Source organism: Mixophyes fleayi, chromosome 2, assembly GCF_038048845.1.
Source record: "Mixophyes fleayi isolate aMixFle1 chromosome 2, aMixFle1.hap1, whole genome shotgun sequence".
Lineage (NCBI taxonomy): Eukaryota > Metazoa > Chordata > Amphibia > Anura > Limnodynastidae > Mixophyes > Mixophyes fleayi.
Window position 1 is genome coordinate 92,510,932 of NC_134403.1, and position 19,992 is coordinate 92,530,923.

General features: G+C 39.2%; 1 protein-coding gene across 8 annotated transcripts in view; it reads left to right on the forward strand.

The window, feature by feature from the left end:
• Positions 1-19,992, forward strand: part of FMNL3 (formin like 3) — a 99,529-nt gene that overhangs the window by 66,491 nt on the left and 13,046 nt on the right. For 5 of the 8 annotated variants that reach the window (XR_012688645.1, XR_012688643.1, XM_075199668.1 and 2 more), the window contains exons 3-13: positions 2,207-2,287; positions 4,506-4,582; positions 13,272-13,355; positions 13,733-13,885; positions 14,477-14,588; positions 14,975-15,051; positions 15,376-15,469; positions 16,492-16,566; positions 16,653-16,763; positions 16,876-17,025; positions 18,928-19,029. Coding sequence is in view for 4 of the 8 variants with exons in the window: in XM_075199668.1 (XP_075055769.1) it covers positions 2,207-2,287; positions 4,506-4,582; positions 13,272-13,355; positions 13,733-13,885; positions 14,477-14,588; positions 14,975-15,051; positions 15,376-15,469; positions 16,492-16,566; positions 16,653-16,763; positions 16,876-17,025; positions 18,928-19,029 (1,116 nt within the window). In the remaining 4 variants the exon portion in view is untranslated. The remainder of the gene's footprint in view (positions 1-2,206; positions 2,288-4,505; positions 4,583-13,271; positions 13,356-13,732; positions 13,886-14,476; positions 14,589-14,974; positions 15,052-15,375; positions 15,470-16,491; positions 16,567-16,652; positions 16,764-16,875; positions 17,026-18,927; positions 19,030-19,992) is intronic. The other 3 variants (XR_012688644.1, XM_075199669.1, XR_012688646.1) reach the window with 2 other exon arrangements.

Consider the following 19,992-nt stretch of genomic DNA (forward strand, 5'->3'; position numbering starts at 1 on the left):
ATGCACTGACTATAGAATTAAAAGTAATTACTGCCCCAACTCTCACCCCACTGTGTTGGCAGCAACCTACAATCGTACCTCTATTTAGGCATCAACCTAAACATACAAACGCAATTAAGATTTTAAAGCTACTTTATCTAGCAAATAACAAATCTATCAGGCAAATGTATCTGCTCAATACATTTTACTAATCTCCTCCAAGCCCTAACCAGAGCCCGGGACGGCTCCCATTCTTCCTGGGGTTCCTTCGGTTCTTTTCTCGGCCCTGACCAATAACAGGGCTGTGTGGAGCTGCTTAGGACCAATCACAGTAGAAAGGATGGAGCTTGTGATTGATCCACCTGCTCACACTCCCCCTCCACAGCCATTTAAAAATAGTTTTGCTACAGGAATGCCAGCAGCATGGAGCAGAGCCCAGTTTGCAGCTAGGGGAAAGGGTGCTGGAACTTTAAGTGAAACGATCTTTCTCGAATTTGACAACCTGAATAGAGGGAAGTGAAATTAATAGGTTAATTCAGTTAATGAGTAACGTGATATATGCCGTGATGGACTGTCCAAGGACAACCATGGTTTAAGGGTTCTCATTCATTTACTCTATCACAAGTCTTACTATAACTAGTACTGCAGTCTGATCTTTGTTTTTTATATTTTTATTATTATTTTTTATTGTTTAGTGCTAGTTTTTTTTTGTTTTTTATTTTAAATCTGAGATTAAAGTTGAGTCTATAAACTAACTGCTAATTTAAGACAACAGTTTGAAACAGTTGATAATATTTACTGTTGTATTTAGTGAAGATGATGACAATAGGAGACTGTACGTATACTGGTTAATTGGGTAGGAAGAGGCAAATACTTCTAGAACTTTAAGTGTATTGATTGAGGAAGGTGGATATTAGTTATGGATTGGTTTTGCTCCTTCTCTCCAAAGTTTCACAACACTGGGGACTATAATGTGTTGGTCTGTATCTGGACTTCTCTGTCCACAACTTTTTATAGAGTGTTTAAATCATGTAAACAAGATGATGCAGAAGATTTAAAAGAAGTTTCCAAAATAATAGTCAAACTAATGGTGGAAATTCTAAACATCCGGGAAATACCGGACACTTGGGTACATTGGTTTCTAAGTTACTGTTAAAACTTCCCACTCCAGAGTGTGTGGGATGTCTGTTGTACATGATGTAATTAATCACAGTGACACTGCTTTTATTTTTGTTCCTTTCCTCTTTTATATGAATCACGTGCAGCTTTCAGAGTTATTTTCATTTTCTATATTGTAGGTTTCTTCCCACTTCCTTTGCTGTCATTATGTTCTTACGTTTCATTATGTGTACACACCTAATGGTAACAGGTATACATCTGAACAAAACGTTCACTGTAATTATCAGAGGGGGAAACAGTTTAAGGGCAATATATAAAATAGTGATATAGGAGGAAAACATTATACGTAGTTCCTACTTTTTCACAAAGAGGGCGCCGCAACACACATTCTCCTGGCTGCAAATGCTAGTGGGTAAGAGGCCTTCACATGTCGAATTAACTTGGGATTTATTTTATTATAATACACAAGTGACCATAGATACATATTAAATATCCTGTGCAAAATAACTTGTATTCTTATAATATATACGTAAGAATCGCCTCCTCCAAGCCGCTTTGCTTCAAATGAGTATTAAAGGCAATACTGTACTCCCTACTGTAAAATAAAGGGATATATGAAGTCACCTATATGACAGCAATCTCATTGCAGCCTCTTGGTTGATATGTTCACATAACTCCTAAGTGACTTAATATATTGTACAGTAGGGAATACATTAGTTTCATTAAAACATAGCTGATACATTATTGTCATTATAAGATAGGGAATACATTAGTTCCATTATAAAGCTTCTGTAATTGTATAAGTGGTGTTTAGTGTCATCACTACAGCAATAATATCTTTGCCTATTGTGAAAAATAAGGAAGGTAGAAGTCCCCTTGGAATTCAACTCCCTGTATAGAAACACTCTGCCTTGTGTCTAGGTGTCTTTATATGGCTCCCAAACTAATCGGTGACTAATATAGTTTACACTTGGAAGAATATTATCTTTATATATGTGTTATGTACACACTACATTTGTTATCTGTGTTTCTTTCTTTTTTTATTTAGCATTTCTTTTTCCATTGTAACTATTTTATGTATTCATTTCTATTCTGTTTTTATAAATAGGAGCGATTTCAAGTGAAAAATCCCCCCCACACCTACATCCAGAAACTGCAATCCTTCTTGGACCCTGGTGTTACACGGAAGGTGATTAATTGATCTGTTAGCTTCTCTAAATCTGTATGTGATTAATACAATATTATCTTGTCCTATAGTGTTCTGTTTTTGTATTTATTTATTTTTTGTTTTGTGTTTTATGTCCCTCAACAGTTTTGAAAACCCTTTTCTTAAGTTTCATCAATCTCTGTTTGTACCCACGACTAGAGGGGAATAGTTGGGAAGCTTTGATGATGGAGGCTTAACTAATGGAAAGTAGCCCCTGATTAAAAAAATAAAACAAAAAATCATTGATTTTGTTGACTCCATAGATGTTGGTGAAACAGATTGAATCTTTATCGGACTTGTTGGCAGATACGGTCGTACAGTGACTGCTCGTACTATTCTGACCCCACAGTAAGGCTGAAAGTGATCTGACTGCTCAGACCAAGTAGCCTGGTCCAGTTTGGTCATCTACATATGTATAAGCAGCAGGACCTGCCAGCCAGTGTGTGACCAAATGAAAGTGCCCATATTATGACTGTAATTAGAATACTGCTGATCTTCAGAGAGCATGCTATCATGGTATGATGCAGAGGAAACACCTTCCTCTAAGGAATGCTTGATTATTTTCTGTTCCTGCTATTATGTATCGTATAGTATTTGTGAAGCACAGGGTTAAAAAAAACTTCTTCCTGACCTCGTACAGGCCAGTCAGATTAATTCCATAGATAAATCCCCCACAGCATTATAACTATTTATACCATTCCATGTAAAGAAAGCATCTGACCTGTTTCTTAAATCCCAGCCATTACATTGAATTCTTGTAGAAAAGATTCAACAGAATATATAACAGAGATACTAGTGAAAATAAGGGGCTGGGTATGATATGTCGACAATGAAAATGATGACAGTCAGAATGTTGACACAGTTAAAAGGTTGACATTCAGAATGTGGACATGCTCATTCGGTCAACCTGCTTAAAATGGCAACATTGTGAACGTCGACAGGTTGTAGAGTCAACAGCCACAATGTCGACATAAAGCAAAAAAAACAAACATAAAACAACTGAAGGAAATGGTAAAAAATAAAATAAACTGTGTACCATCCTAGGCTGCAACAAGCAAAATGGGAAGGGGGCTGCAAAAAGATTGGAGACCCCAACTTTACTATTATCATCACTTAGGCTATGGTAGAACTATAGCAGGAAGACATAAAGCGTGGGGTTCACCTTAATGACAAACCAGCCCCAGGCTGGTGAGCACAGGGCTGGATTCCCTAGGGAGATTGGGTCCACATAAAAAAAATGCACCTCCCCCACAGGTGCGCCCAGCTTCATGCTGAAAACATTAGGGCTCCTTGGTGCACTACAGGTCCCAATATGGCCAGGCTGTCATTAACTGCCTGAACATGCTGGCGTTTGTAGTACCAAAGGTGCCAGCATATCCATGGCTGGCAGGGCATGCTAGCATTTGCTGGGACCTGTAGTGCACCAAAGAAAAATATAAATAAAACCTTAAATAAATTACTATTACCCCACAATGCACGGGCTGGGGGCACTTTTTTTTTGCGTACCCGATCTCCCTAGGGAATCTAGTCCCATGTTTTTTTTTTTGTTTTTTTTTAAACAATTGCTGGGAGGTATTGTGGGCCGGTCGACGCTATTACCTGTTTAAATGTAATGGTTTATGACGACATTGTGAGTGTTGAATTTACAGCCTATTGACATCCACAATGTCGACCTAATGAATGTGTTGAAATTTTGAATGTTGACCTTTCAACTGTGTCAACATTATGAATGTCAATGTTGTCATTGTTGACATTCAGACTACATCCCAAAATCATCAGGATTCATGTTTAGTGTAAGTTTTGCAGGATTTACCTTTGCATGATTAAATGGTTTACAAGGAAATTTCCATAAATTTAAATTTCTTTTTCTTGATGTTCCAAAGTAGAACTTAAACCCTGAAATATGTGCAACATTAGAAGGTAATTCAAAGTAGAATAAAGCTGTAATTTGCACATGCTTTAAATGTACTATAATTGTGGATCTTCAGTTGGATAAATATAAAACCAAAAATGAATAGACCATATAAACTTTTATTTTATAGCTATGGAGGCCGCAGAATTCAGAATTTGCAAAATGCAGAACATTCACTATAAGTTTATTTATGTAATCTTTAAATTAAGACTTCAAGCACCATTATTACTATACCCCAATTTACTATTTTTAAAGGGACACTTTTTTTTTTTTTACTATACATTTTAGAAATTCAGAAGAAGAGTCCAAGAATCTACAAAAGTTCTGCGTGAACTGGAAATATCGCTACGTACAAATCACATAGGGTGAGTACCGAGACCAACATCCCTAATTCTCCCACAGTTGTGAGAACTTGGCCTGAAAAGGGATTGTTTCACTTCCTGTTTATCACCCTGTAACTGGCTGTAAATGACATGTTTTCTGAAGATGCCATTGTGCAGCATTGTCAACAATCCTGTCTTATTGTGCTTTAAAGGGATAATATTAACTGTGCTAAGTACAGGGGAGTATATTTGTTTCCCCTCTATGCAGGGTATTAGAAAACTCAGGGGGTTTTATTTACCACCTCTTTGCTCATAGTTCACTTCCCAATGAAGTCGTTCACCACAGCCAATGATATCACACATACCCCTTGCCGTAAGGCCTCACCCCAAAATTGTTATAGTATCACACCTCAATAAAAGCATTCTGGTGACGACAATGACGTCTCTCCTGAATGGGTGAGCTCTGCAAGCAGACTAACTATCCCCATCGTAGAAACTAGATCCTATAATCCTAGATTTCTGAATCCTATAATAAGAATATTTGCAATCAACAATGTTTCATTAAACAAATGCAAATAGAAAATACCACACGGAAGGCTAAAGTCCCTGTTCTCAAACAGCTTGTGCTGCAGATTATAGTAAACCGGCAATGTATAAAACTCTGACACCTTATATATGACGTAGATAGAATAAGCACCTTGGTTTTGTACCAGTGTGTCTATATAGTCCACGCAGCGCTCATCAAGGTGCACGTTCCCTGTCTGCTCTCAGGAGACATCTCTGCAAACTATAAGTGCTCCTACATGTACTGTGCAGTAGAGTAAGCCCCACAACCTCATACCTGGTTTTATAACCACTCCTTTCATTACATTATACCTTTCAATTTTTGTTCCCTAAAATAATGTTTAGTTTAGCCTCACTTATGGTATAAGCTACTCATGAGCGCGATGGAACATGAATACTTTCTCTACAACATGTGCCACTTTTGTGTGTTTGAACCTTTATGAAATTAGAAAGCGCAAACTACATCCCATTAGCACCACATGATGAGCCCCCATTCCGCCAAAGTTGGCGCAGCAGGCAAGTCCTTTGTGGGCTTTGTGCAGCAAGGTATGTCTCCAATATGCCCTATACACACCTTTACTTCATTTCAATAAAATGGCTCCACAGAACAAAGTCTACTTTTTGCAGTGATCAGCAAAACTAGGCACTAGTGCCCCTACTCTGTACTTTGCAAGGACACCTTCGGTCAACCCAACTCCTCCCTGGATGATATAAACCTCTACAAACACTGTCATGTTGCTCTGCAGATAGAGGCGCAAGGCACCAACAAAGGATTTTGTACTCTGTCTCGATCGTTTCTTGCTTTCTAAATGAGGCCCTGAATCAGTATCTGAGTATAACTACAAGTCAATTGTTAACATAGTGCTAACTAAACATTATACAATTGCAAAGATTTACTCTTCTTCCTAATTATTATTGTAACCCAGGTAGTCCCCCACATGATTACATAATGATCTAGTATGAAGTTAGCTGATGCTATGTAATAAATATCGGCCAAACAGGAAGAAAATTTAAATCAACAATTCTAATAAACCCAAAATCATTGTAACTGATACAATGACATAAAGGAAGAGGGGGGGGGGGTGCATCTGCTTAGTTGTGGCTGGCAGCTACTGTAGGGTCAGCAAGTCCTTAGCCAGCAATTCAACTGGAAACCAGACCGTTATATCTAAACTAGGGATGTGCACCGGCCACTTTTGGTGTCTCGTGTTTTGGATTCGGATTTGCTTGAGGTTTTGGGTTTGGATTTGTTTCGCAAAACACCTGACGAAAGGTTTTGGTTCGGATTTAAGGTTTTGGATTCGGATTTATTTTGAAAAAAACATAAAAAGTGTTAATCAAGTTTTTTGGTTTATTTTCACTCCTACGCTATTATTAACCTCAATAACATTCAATAACAATCATTTCCACTAATTCCCAGTCTATTCTGCAGAATCAGTGAACTTTGTAATATTGCAGTACCAATGGACTTATACTGCAGGATTGTTTTTGGATATATTTTTTTTATTTTTTTTTATAAATTTTTTTAAAATTTTTCGTGCTGTGCTGTTTTCCCCAGCACAGCACGAGATATAGCAGGACAGAGGACCACCTAACACAACCTCCCTCTACCCTGATCAATGCCAGAGTGAAGATGGCGGCGGCTAGCGGGGAATTTATGGGATCCGAGTATCGCGAGATCCGACAGCGGGATTATGACTCAGAGCCTCGGTTTCAGTTTTGCAATTGGCGGGAATACCCGGATCCGTCTCGGATCGGCAACGTTCGGGTGGGCTCGGATTTCAGATATCCGAGCCCGCTCATCTCTAATCTAAACGCTTTTTATTTACCTCTAACATCTTTATTTTTTAACTGTATCTAGTACAGGTTGCCAACTGTACAGCATGTTATGTCTGTCAGCAAAGACCTATCCATTTTTATTTATTTTTATTGAGTTGAGGTGTATTCTGAAATGTGTGACAACATATTATACATAAGGAGCACTACTTATGGTTTATTATTTATTTAGTAATAGATTTTTTCTCAAGTCTAATATTCACACTTTCAGGTTAGTGCAGGCATGAAATCTTCTGCACCCAGATAATGGATATTCAGTAAGAATGAGGGAGGTTGCACAGTGTTTGGCGCACAGCAGGTGTGTCTTGCTATTATGGGCAGCGCTTTCTCTGGAGCGGCCTGAGAGTTGGCAACTGGGAAAGAAACACAATTTCCAGGATGTTACATTGTTCCTGTCCTTATGTCTGTTCTTCCTAGAGGCTCTGTTCCAGGTCTTCTCATCGCCAGCACTGAGCATGTTGTTCATGTGAAGGTTCATTCATTGTGCTTGTGTGCTACCTTATGGTCATCTAAGCCAGACCATAAAGGCTGCATTTGTGGGGGATAGCGGTTCCCTAACCTGCCCTACCGTATAATATGCAATATACTTCTTAATCCCAATATATGCATAGTTAGTATATGATATATGTAATGTGTGTGTGTGTGTGTGTGTGTGTGTGTGTGTGTGTGTGTGTGTGTGTGTGTGTGTGTGTGTGTAAATTCTGTAAAGCTGTAGAAAAAAACGCAGTAAGATTGACCATGAGACTTTAATGGACAGTAAATGGTTAAGAGCTGCTGGTAATTATTGTTTTATAAAGCACATTATAGCTTCAGCCTTTCCAGATTTAAAATGACACATAGCTTCAAACTACAAGCTTGTCGGAGTAATGTAACCTGAACGTTAGCAGAAGCAAATTATGGAAAGGGTAACAAAAAAAAAAAAAAAAGCTACTTTTTGGCATCATTTAGGTGGGAGTCAGGCTTAGACCTATGCATACGTCAGCTGAAAGAATCCCCAGAAATAGAGCATTTAGTCAGACAGGAAATGAGCAGGAGGTGGTGGGGGGGACTGTAGAGGCAGCAGACAGGAAATAGGCGGCTACTGACCTGGGAGAGGAAAAGTCTGTCCGCAGTAGTAGGAACAGTCTGTCGTACATACAGAGATTCTACAGCTTCCAGGAGAGTGGGAAATAAGGCCTATATCGTAATAAATCTGACAGTTTTCACAGATAGCAGCGTATTTATGTAAAAGGGATTGATCTTATGATCAAGACAAGGGTTTAACAAGTCCAGTACCACAGATTTTATTTTGCAATTCTATCTCATTATTCATAGTTGTATAGTTTTATATGTCATTTATCATATAAGTGTGACTTCATATGCTATTTTATTCAGGGGGTCTATGGGTGTTTCTAGTTAGTCTGGATTTACTTGGCATCCTGCTGGGTCACATTCAGCCAGGCAGCATCAGGTCACAGCACTAACAATAAGATTCCAGTAACACTTATGTGCATGTGTGTAACATATCTAATATACACACTAGCTGAAGTAGTCTGTGGTGCCTGGGTTTGAATCTTCAAGTTATTAAGTTATCAGTGAGTTGGATATAACTGACATCATTTTAAAAATAGCAGCTAAGATATCATCTAGATCCATACAGTGGAATGGCCAGAACAGGCTCCATGTGTCTAAGTTCTGCCCAGTGTACACCAACAGCAGTCCGACAGGGACCCAGACCCCCCAAAAACCTAGCCAGGATCCAACTGGACCACCTCGCATTGGTTTCATCATAATCTGTGCAGGGGTGTTCGAATGCATAACCAGACAAACAGATTTTTATATATAAGATGGATGTATGTATGTATGTATGTAAGAGAGACCTGCTCACAAGTTTACAATCTATAAGAAAATAGAAGTTTCATACATAAGGTTAAGCACCACATATTGCTCCAGACAGAGTACAATGGGGAAATGTGGTTAGTGGGGCTATCTGATCCAGGAACAACAGCTCGTTGTTTTGGAGGTCAGTAGGCTGTTTGGGTACAGAAAGAGAATACATGTAAGTTTTGGGTGGACTGTGCTGTTTATCTGGTAAAATCTAAGTAAGTTAAGAAGGTTGTTTGGGAATTTGCTAAGGTTTGCTTGAAGGTTTGTTAAGTCTTGTATAAGGGCAGGAATTCTACAGCCAGCGCGAAAAAAAAAGTCCTGTACCTGGGAAACGAGCAAGTTATAAGTGGATGAGATGTGCAGGTCTTTGGCAGATTGGAGAGGTCGAGTTGGGAGATATTTTGATAAAAGAGAAGTGATGTATATTGGTGCAGTTTATTTGTATCAGTGGATATATGTATACACATCAATAAACCACTATATTAAAACCACTGACAAGTGAATTAAACAACATTGATTATCTTGTTACAATGGCACCTGTCAAGGGGTGTGGTATTGGGCAACACATGAACAGTCTGTTCTAGTGATGCTGATGTGTTGGAAGCAGGAAATATGGGCAAGTATAAGGATCTGAGAGATTTGACAAGGGACACATTGTGATGGCTAGATGACTGGATCAGAGCATCTCCAAAACAGCAGGTCTTGTGGAGTGTTCCTGGTATTCCAAAAGTGATTCAAAGAAGGACAACTGGTGAACCAGTGACAGGGTGATGGGTGCCCAAAGCTCAGTGATGCATATGGGAAGTGAAGGCTAGCCTGTCTGGTCCAAACCCACAATAGAGGTACTTTAGCAAAAGTTGCTGAAAGAGTTAATGCTGGCTATGATAGAAGGGTGTTCAGACACACAGTGCATTGCAGCTGCTGCATATGGGGCTGCTTAGCCGCAGACCAGTCAGTGAACCTGCTGATCCCTGTCCAGGGCTGAAAAAAGCGCCTACAATGGGCACATGAGCTCCAGAACTGGACCATGGAGCAATGGAAGAAGGTGGCCTGGTCTGATGAATTACGTTTTCTTTTGCATCATGTGGACGGCCGGGTGTGTGTGTGTGTTTTTCTGGGGAAGAGATGACACCAGGATGCACTATGGGAAGAAGGCAAGCTGGCAGAGGCAGTGTGATTCTATGGGCAATGTTCTGCTGGGAAACCTTGGGTCCTGGCATTCATGTGGATGTTACATTGACATGTACCACCTACCTAAACATTGTTGCAGACCAAGTATACCCCTTCATGGCAACTGTATTCCCTGATGACAGTGGCTTCTTACAGCAGGACAATGCACCCTGTTAAACTGCAAAAATTGTTCAGGAATGGTTTGAGGAAAATGACAAAGTATACAGGGTGTTGACTTGGCCTCCAAATTCACTAGATCTCAATCCGATTGATCATCTGTGGGATGTGTTGGAAAAACAAGTCTGAGCCATTGAGGTCCCACCTCGCATTTTACAGGATTTAAAGGATCTGCTGCTATTGTCTTGGTGCCAGATACCACAGGACACCTTAAAATGTGGAGTCCATGCCTGGATGCGTCAGAGCTGTTTTGGCAGCAGAAGGGGGACCTACACAATATTAGACAGGTGGATTTAATTTTGTGGCTGATCGGGATGTGTTTGCGTGTGTATCTATAGATATAGATAGATGTATATTTTATACCTGTTAAAAGGAACCGAACCTGTCCTCATGCTATTATAACGTTGTCAAGGACTTACAATCCTAGTGTGACAAGTTTAGCTCTGTCACCAGGTCATTAACCCTTTTAACATCCATACTATAAATGACTGTGTATCTCTCTTCCTATATTTTCCCCCTGCTGTTATCCCACTAATGCTCTCTAACAAAACAAATAAGGGACAGTAGCTGGTAGGTGATTTTTCTGTTCCTTAAAAAAGAGAATTTCTGCTATCTGTTACCAGTTCAGAATACCCAGACTCCGCCCCCAGTAATATATCCCTATTTGAATATAGTTTTCCTCCATCTAAACTCGACCTTGCTTCTAACTCCCTTTCTTGTATGCAGCCCTTGAGGTTCACTTTACTCGTTAATCTCCAGCAATTGACATCAAAGTGTTTCCATTGCATTACAGTAATAAAAGGCCAGTGTGTTTGTTAATGTGGGGGCTCAGAGTTTCTGTATGACCACATTAATATTGTACACAAGCTCCCACCATACCTCAAATAACAAATCTGTCCTCTGTATGTCAGTGAGCAGCATCTCATTGGTTGAGATACGTGTACATTCCACAACGGAGCCCCCACAACACCTCTGAGCAGATGGTGGTTAGATGATGACATCACATCAGACGGCGGTGTTCCCCCCCCCCCCCACCTGCCTTTCTCTTTCACCTACAGTTACTAATGATGTTGCCAAAAGTTATTTTCCCTAAAGAACATTTCATAGACCTTAATTAGTGTGACACCAGAGTTACTCTTGTGTTACTTTATACCCTTCACTACCTTTCAGCTTTTTGACCTAACGCAGAGCAGAAAAGAACACATATTTGCTTGTATTGCTGGAATAGGGTTAAGCATATTGATCTCATTCTTGTGTTTTGGTTTGTGTGTGTTATTGAACTGCTGACTAAGCCTCAGACTGAAGCTGCTGCTAGATAATTACTTCACAGACCAAACAGTCTATGAGCGCAGAAGTGCTCACGTCTGTTTGTTTTCTTTCCTTGCATAGCTGGGGCTCTGATCTTCATTGACCAGGCAGAGCACAGAGCAGCACTGTCCAGGCGATTGCACAATGAATGGAGACCTTATGATACTGCTGATATTGTTCGCGCTGGTTCCACGTTGCATTTATAGCATTAAACCAATATACAATCATTTCATAGAAAATCTGACCTCTCAAGAGTTAGATGAAGAATATTTGGATTTGACTGTGAGATATGCAGAAAATTAATTAACAAGAACCTTAACTCGCAGGAATTGACGTTAAATGCCATTTTTGGGTTGAAAGTCAGAGACAGAAGATTTACATATATTAATTAAATGTCCAGTTCTATAGATGAGGGATCCAGTGGTGAATGGCTGATATGAAAGGTGTAAAGTGTTTCCATAAATAAGTGCATTTATAAACTGGCTTTTAATGTTGTGGTTTTTTTTGTTTTTTTTTGTTTTTTTTATATGCTAGTAGTTTTGTAAAGTGGTGCTGGGCTGTCACCCCGTGTGACCTCCCCTGAAGATCGCCTTGCTCATGTCTTCTATATATAATATCCTTCCATGTTACTATTCTATTTCATTCAGACTCCTGAGCCTCTTATTGTGATAAACTTTACATTAAGAACAGGTTTTATTAAATGACATAGGGACAGAGTGTTAAAGACCACTAAATGGTTCTAATTATATGCTAGTAATGTTGTAGACTAATACTGGGTTGATTACTTTGTATGATTCCCCTGAATATTACCCTGATGGTGTCTGTAATCCAGTACCACAGTATTATTTAAACCTTCTGCATTTTATGACACATATTTGCAAATGTTACTAGTCGTTTTTTGCAAGAAAACATGTTGTGGATTTGTTCATTGTGCATCGAAGGTAAATCTTTAAAAATATAGATTGCAGTAGTGATTTCTAAAGTTCATGGGTTTTTTTTTTCTTATATTTTGTTTTTTGCAACAAACCTCTCCACCCACACTTCCCGTTATCGGATCCATAATAATACCATGTCTGGGGACCTTTTTGGTTCTAAAGAAACTCTGCCACCAAGCGTCTGCAGTCCTATAATTTTCCAGGGACCACAGCCTGGAGTTTGAATCTGAACTACAGACTGTGAGCTCTGGAGCTTCATATGAATACAGCAGACAGCAGGGGTTATGTTTTCCGTGAACCATTCATATCTTAAGCTGGGTACACACTACACAGTTTTTGTCCAATAATCGGCTCAGTCAGCCGACATACGACCGCTCCTTCAAAAGTCGGGTCAGTGTGTGCAGTGACACGATGGTCGAAAGTCTGCCCAAATGGACGATTGTCGCCTCGTTTGGTTGGTCGTACCGTTTAATATTTTGGTTCCAATCTTGTTTCCGTTGTGTAGTGTGTATAAACTTCCGACCGATGTGTACGAAATTGCAATCATTGCTCACGACAACATGGCTGTAAAAAGTCGCTAAAGGGACGTCCGCGCTTCCCTTTATCGTCCTAAACAAGGCTAGTGTGTATGCAGTCCATGGACCGAGCGATCGGACCATCGATCGCATGTAAAATCGCTCGGCATAAAAAGTTGGTTGAAATTTCTGTAGTGTGTACCCAGCTTTAGACATGGATTCTGCTAGTTTGGAGGGAGTGATAGTGGTCATTGTAAAATTTAGAAACAAAAACACGGTGTTCTATAAGCAGAGGATATATTATTAATTCCCCGTCCTGATTTGCTCCATCATGTCATAGTCTCATATTTTCTTTTACAGGTGGGTGAGGGAGTTTTTAAACAATGACAACAAGGGTCTGGATGTTCTGGTCGAGTATCTCTCGTTTGCACAGTGCGCAGTTATGTAAGTACAGTCTGTGAAGATGTCTTGTCTTGGAATATACGTGGGAGAAACCCCCTAAGGGTTTAATTACCACAAGTTTTGGGTTTGTAGCGAGTAGGAAAATCTGTGCACTTTGAACACTGATTATTATCCACTGTAAGTTCCTGTGTCCTGGTGCTGAAGCAGCAGCATGTGTTCCATATCACAGTTTCTACTCTGCACTGCCTTGTGGAGCGGAGTTCGCAGTTGTCTGTGGTTTTGGTTCGGGCCGCTCCGGCTGTTGCACATTTTCATGCTGGATACCATTTCTTTCTCTGCTGCTTTGTGGCTTTGCTTTGCCCAGTCCTCTCTCTGTCCCTTGGCCGCTCAAGCTTCTTCTGTATCCCTTTTTGATGTAGGTTTGATTTTGAGGGCATGGAAAATGGGGAGGATGGCTTACTTGAAAAGTCCAAATCCTGGAGCAGATCCATCGAGGATCTGCAGAATCCCAACGCCCTCCCTGCCCCTTTCACCAACGGCCTCGCTCGCTCTGCCCGCCAGTCTGTGCTCCGGTATGTATCTGTGTGCCAGCTCCTTGCCAGTTCTCCCTGCCTCCAGCTCGCCATGATGTCGTGTTTTGTGATTTTTCTATTCATGAAAAGGTGTATTATATTACAGGGCCAGTAACACCTACAAATGACAAGGGTTTAGCTATGCTGCATTTGTAAGAAACCATTTTTTACATAAGGGCCTAAATATATATGTGGTCATTTTGGTGTTCCTATAAAATTCTGTTTAGTTCTGTAGGACTACGTTATCCTGGAGACAAATGAGAGATAAATATGTGAAAATTAGAACCACAAGTTCATTTGTAGATTGATACAAAAGCAAAAAAGATTACAATTGCAGACAATTCATAAATATTTGATCCCTTTAATTTTTTGGGTGTTACTGCCAGAAGAAATATGCCACATAACCTAATGCTATTTAAACCCTGCTACGTAGTCTTGGGAATCTAAAGGCAATAAGTATTTTCAATGAAAACTTGAACCTTTGGTATATTAGTATTGCTAATGCATTTGTGAAGAAGGCTGATATTTAAATAGCTTAGCGCTAAAGCCAGTGGGTTCCTTGACCACTGTAAACTTACTGTCTCCCAATAGCAGCTACAACACATTACCAGGAAAGAAGGCTTTGAAGAACTCCAGGCTGGTCAGCCAGAAGGACGACGTACATGTGTGCATCATGTGCCTCCGTGCCATCATGAACTACCAGGTAAAGATGGCGCCTCTTCCTCTTGTAGTGACTGATATAAATGGTGCTGCTACAAAACGGTGATCTGTACAGCATAATGAGAGTAATGTGAGTGCAGGTTACATATGGCCGAGATGATGTGTATCTAGATGTAGGATGGAGCTTAATTTGCAGGAACAGCGTTTATGTATGAAATTATGTACAGGTATGGTGTTCCCATTGGGATTATGTCCCCGCGAGATGATGCAGCAGATTATTTCAGTAAATTAGAAAACTAGTACATTATTAAGTAAGACGCATTGCAAAACTGGAATTCCGTGGTATAAGTTTGTAGGTAGTTACTGTGAATACATTTTAAGAACTTAACTTTTCTGATTATTAATAACTTTTTTTTAATTTCCCCCTAGTATGGCTTCAATCTAGTAATGTCCCATCCTCATGCAGTTAATGAAATCGCTCTTAGTTTGAACAACAAGAATCCAAGGTAAACCATCACGCACACGTTGTATGCTGTCAATATTTCCTATCCTATTCTATCATGTCAGACAACAGTACTAACCAGAAGTTAATATGTATCATGGGTTTGGGGGAGGAAGCTGTAGATTATGGTTTAGGGGTCTTGCCCTGTGCTGCTCCCTTATAACTTTTGCCTTTATATCCTGCCTCAGATATTCTTTACCATTTACCATTATGTGCTGCTCTGTGGCAACATATGTAATAGTTCATCAGCACAATTGTACATTTTGGCTTTCAAAACTTCACCAACACCATCAACCGTTTTTAGTTAAAGACATTTGTAATTACATAGGACTAAAGCTCTGGTCCTGGAATTACTGGCTGCCGTCTGCCTTGTCCGAGGGGGACATGAAATCATTCTGTCGGCATTTGACAACTTCAAAGAGGTAAGGAGAACCAGCATTAACCTGATACCCTAGATATAGAGCTTGTGTATGGTAGCAGCACAACAGTCCCCCTAGGCAGCTATGTATTATTATTAGAGAAAAAAAAAAGGGGTTCTATTCCGCTCTAAGGTTAGGACTATCCTCAATATACGTATATACCTCATGGAACATGCAGTGGAGGGGTGCTCTCCCTACAAAATAGATATGAACAAAGAAAAAATACAGGTGATGATAAACATCACCTGAAAAGAGTTGGTTTGCGAGGCACTCTGGTCCAAAATATAAAAGCAATTTTTATTAATTATATTAAAAATAAACAAACAGGTGTCAAAAAAAGTCGGCAAATTAAAACTAAAGACTGTGATAAAGAATGAATTATAAGTGAAGACCCATCAGGGAAGCCGGTCAAAATAATTATTATTTATAAATATTTCTTACATATGGGAGTAATTGTACATAGTACATTAATCGGTACTGATTCTGTATTACAATTGATTTATTTTATTTTCATTTATTATTTTGAATGGGACTGATTCTCAAAGAGTGATTTAATTACATCTCCTCATGTGTCTCTGATGTTGCCACTCTACAGTCTGAGAAGTATATGATATAATATCATGACCTCAGCAGCTACTGTGAAAGTCTCTTAGACTGAATTGTCTAAGACTGAGTGTGATATCCCCATAATATATTGGCCAATAGGGCTATTTACATAGGAGAAAAAATCTCCTTATAGTTATGTGCTTCTATTTATCTATCTATCTATCTAGTTATGTATTATTGTCAGCTTGACACTTTATATCGTGGTCTATCCTATTAATTATTACGTAATATTGATTACAATTAGTTTTGAGATTTTAAGCTGTTCGATCAGGACAATTTTGATTGCTTGTACCTAGTTCAAGTTACCACTTATTGTTTTGTACTCTTCGTGCCCTTTATAACCTCTTATTTATGTTTTTTACAGTAAACAAATGCGTACTATTTTACTGGCTATACTAAATCCCTCTGGCCTATTTTAGGTCTGCAAGGAGAAACATCGCTTTGAGAAGCTCATGGAGTATTTCAGGAATGAGGACAGTAACATTGACTTCATGGCAAGTGAAGCATCTAATTGACGTTTCCAGTATTTGTACCGATGACCCGTTCTGTCCCAGTAGTAAATATACTCTTGTCCTTACAGGTTGCATGTATGCAATTCATTAACATTGTTGTCCATTCCGTGGAAGACATGAACTTCCGGGTTCATCTACAGTTCGAGTTTACCAAGCTAGGCCTCGAAGACTTCCTGGAGGTAAGCACTATCAACATTTATTTTCTTGAATCCTACAAGAGGAGAGCGCACTAATCTTCTCTGAGATACCTCCTGATCTGACATCAAGCTCTGATTTTATGGTTTTCTACAGAAGTCTAAACACACAGAGAGTGAGAAGCTACTGGTGCAGATTCAGGCTTATTTGGACAATGTGTTTGATGTTGGGGGCCTGCTGGAAGATGCTGAGACCAAGAATGTTGCACTTGAGAAAGTAGAGGAGTTGGAGGAACATCTGTCCCATGTAAGTACAAGCAGTCTTCCTCCATTGGATGGATGGATTTCTTCTCTTTCATTCCAAATGAATTGCTGCTCTGTTGAGGTAGAACTGAACTAGTGAATTGGTGTATAGTAAGCAGTAATGTTATGGGCACAGACTCGTGGCATGATAAAGCATATAAATCATAAATTAATAGAATAGTTAGCTTAACTTGGTAGGAGTTTTGTAAAGCTATGCATAGCAACGTTTATGGTACATTCGTAGGCAGTTAACATGGCCATGCAGGAAAATGGATTTCAGTATTTAATAATACTATCCAATATAAAGTATGAATCTGTTGGCATAGAAAATGCACCCATAAATTAAAGCAGGATACTGGATTGGCTCCCAGTTTGTTTATTAGTAATTCCTGCAGTGGGCAAAGCTGGCTTGTAGTTTATTCCTAATGGACTAAGGAATGTTATTTCCTTTTGCTATTTACCAAACTGCTCATCCACTGAGCAGATGCAGAATATATATGAGTATGCTTTATAGATTTATCATGTCGGGGGCTAAAGTAGTTGTTACTATATCAACAGCCCTCAGATCTAAAATCTTCCATGTATTGTCTTTGCATTGATAGGTACATATTAATCTTGTAATTTATGCTGTAGAATATATTCTAACTGCATTTTGATGTACAGGATAATTGTTCACATTTTGTAAGGTTGAGTGTTGTGTTCCATGTAACAATAGAATTCTCCAGTCTTTTTCATTGTCCTGGCAGCATCTGGTTAGCAGGTGGTGATGGACTTATGGAATTAGATACAAGATAATGGTATACACCATTATAACAACAATTAAAATGTTTTTGAGGGAATTTTTGTTCTCATTCAAAAACTTTACAAGTCAATACAAACTACATAATAAGATTCATTTAAACTACAGAGAATGGTAAAGACAACACTTGTTATAACTGTTAATATACTTTTTAAATACAGATAACTTCATTTGAACTATGTATCACAGTGATTACTTAAACAGTCTCTAAAAATATAGCGCTATTTGTAATATTCTCCAAAGTCTGAACTTTTAGTGGAATGTTTTTACCCCAATTGTTTCTGTACATCCCCAGAAGTAATTTAAACTCCCCCACAACTGAAAAAAAGAGTTTGTTCCACTCAGTCCACATGTTCTTCATATTGGATCTGTATTAGAAGATATGAGGGCTTTGGGGAATCCTTGTAGTTTTATCCCATAAATATGTAAACCTTTTTTGAATATGACATTGAATGAGCGGTCAGAATATGGTCTTTCATCTTTAATGTAGGGAGATGTGGGGGGGAGTCACCCAGAAATAGTATCATGTCTTCTGGATATTGTCCCATCACCACCATTTATATACACATATCTTAGCCATTGTATTAAACTATAGAGCAAGGTTACCCACTGTGTAAAGTTTTCCCCATATTAAAAATAAGCAACGTGACACGTAAGAACAGATACGTTAATATCAAATCTTTTAGCGGCATTGTCTAATTATAATCCCTAGGACAGAGTTTGTTTGAGGACATATGTACAACGTGCATCATCTTCATTTTGTTGGGATGTGCTCTGCTATGTTCCTTACATTGCACTCAGTCTATGTTTGTACTGTTACTACAAGATCTGTATACACAATTGATATATATAAACAGACTCCTCAGTAACTGCTTACTAAAGCAGAAGACAGTTGACTGTAGTTGTGTTAGAAAGTTCCTCTTTGCGTTGTTTGGTACTTTCCTATGGGATTTTTTTTTTATGTGTAAGGGAAAAAATTCTCAGGATTCCTTTCAGTTTTGATTAGTTATATGAGAGCATAGGATGGCTGGTGGTAAAGACTTCAGGAGGTTTTGTTATTCTGAGCTGCATAAGGACCTAATTATTGAAGTTATGATTTTCTTCCAGATGACTGAAAAGCTGCTAGATTTGGAGAATGAGAACATGATGCGGGTGGCAGATCTGGAGAAAACTCTGTTACAGCGAGAGAAGGAACTAGAGATCATTAGGGTGAGATACATGGAGAATTATTGTTATGCTTCTCACTGCAGAGATCCATGCAGCCCTAGAGTTTCCTGGCTGTGTATTGTCACACCTGATATAACTACACAGTCACGTACAGATTCCTGGCTTTGTATTGTCACACCTGATATAACTACACAGTTACATACAGATTCCTGGCTGTGTATTGTTACACCTGATATAACTACACAGTCACATACAGATTCCTGGCTGTGTATTGTCACACCTGATATAACTACACAGTCACATACAGATTCCTGGCTGTGTATTGTCACACCTGATATAACTACACAGTTACATACAGATTCCTGGCTGTGTATTGTCACACCTGATATAACTACACAGTCACGTACAGATTCCTGGCGGTGTATTGTTACACCTGATATAACTACACAGTTACATACAGATTCCTGGCTGTGTATTGTCACACCTGATATAACTACACAGTTACATACAGATTCCTGGCGGTGTATTGTCACACCTGATATAACTACACAGTCACATACAGATTCCTGGCTGTGTATTGTCACACCTGATATAACTACACAGTCACGTACAGATTCCTGGCGGTGTATTGTTACACCTGATATAACTACACAGTTACATACAGATTCCTGGCGGTGTATTGTCACACCTGATATAAGTACACAGTTACATACAGATTCCTGGCGGTGTATTGTCACACCTGATATAACTACACAGTTACATACAGATTCCTGGCGGTGTATTGTCACATCTGATATAACTACACAGTTACATACAGATTCCTGGCTGTGTATTGTCACACCTGATATAACTACACAGTTACATACAGATTCCTGGCGGTGTATTGTCACACCTGATATAACTACACAGTCACATACAGATTCCTGGCGGTGTATTGTCACACCTGATATAACTACACAGTTACATACAGATTCCTGGCTGTGTATTGTCACACCTGATATAACT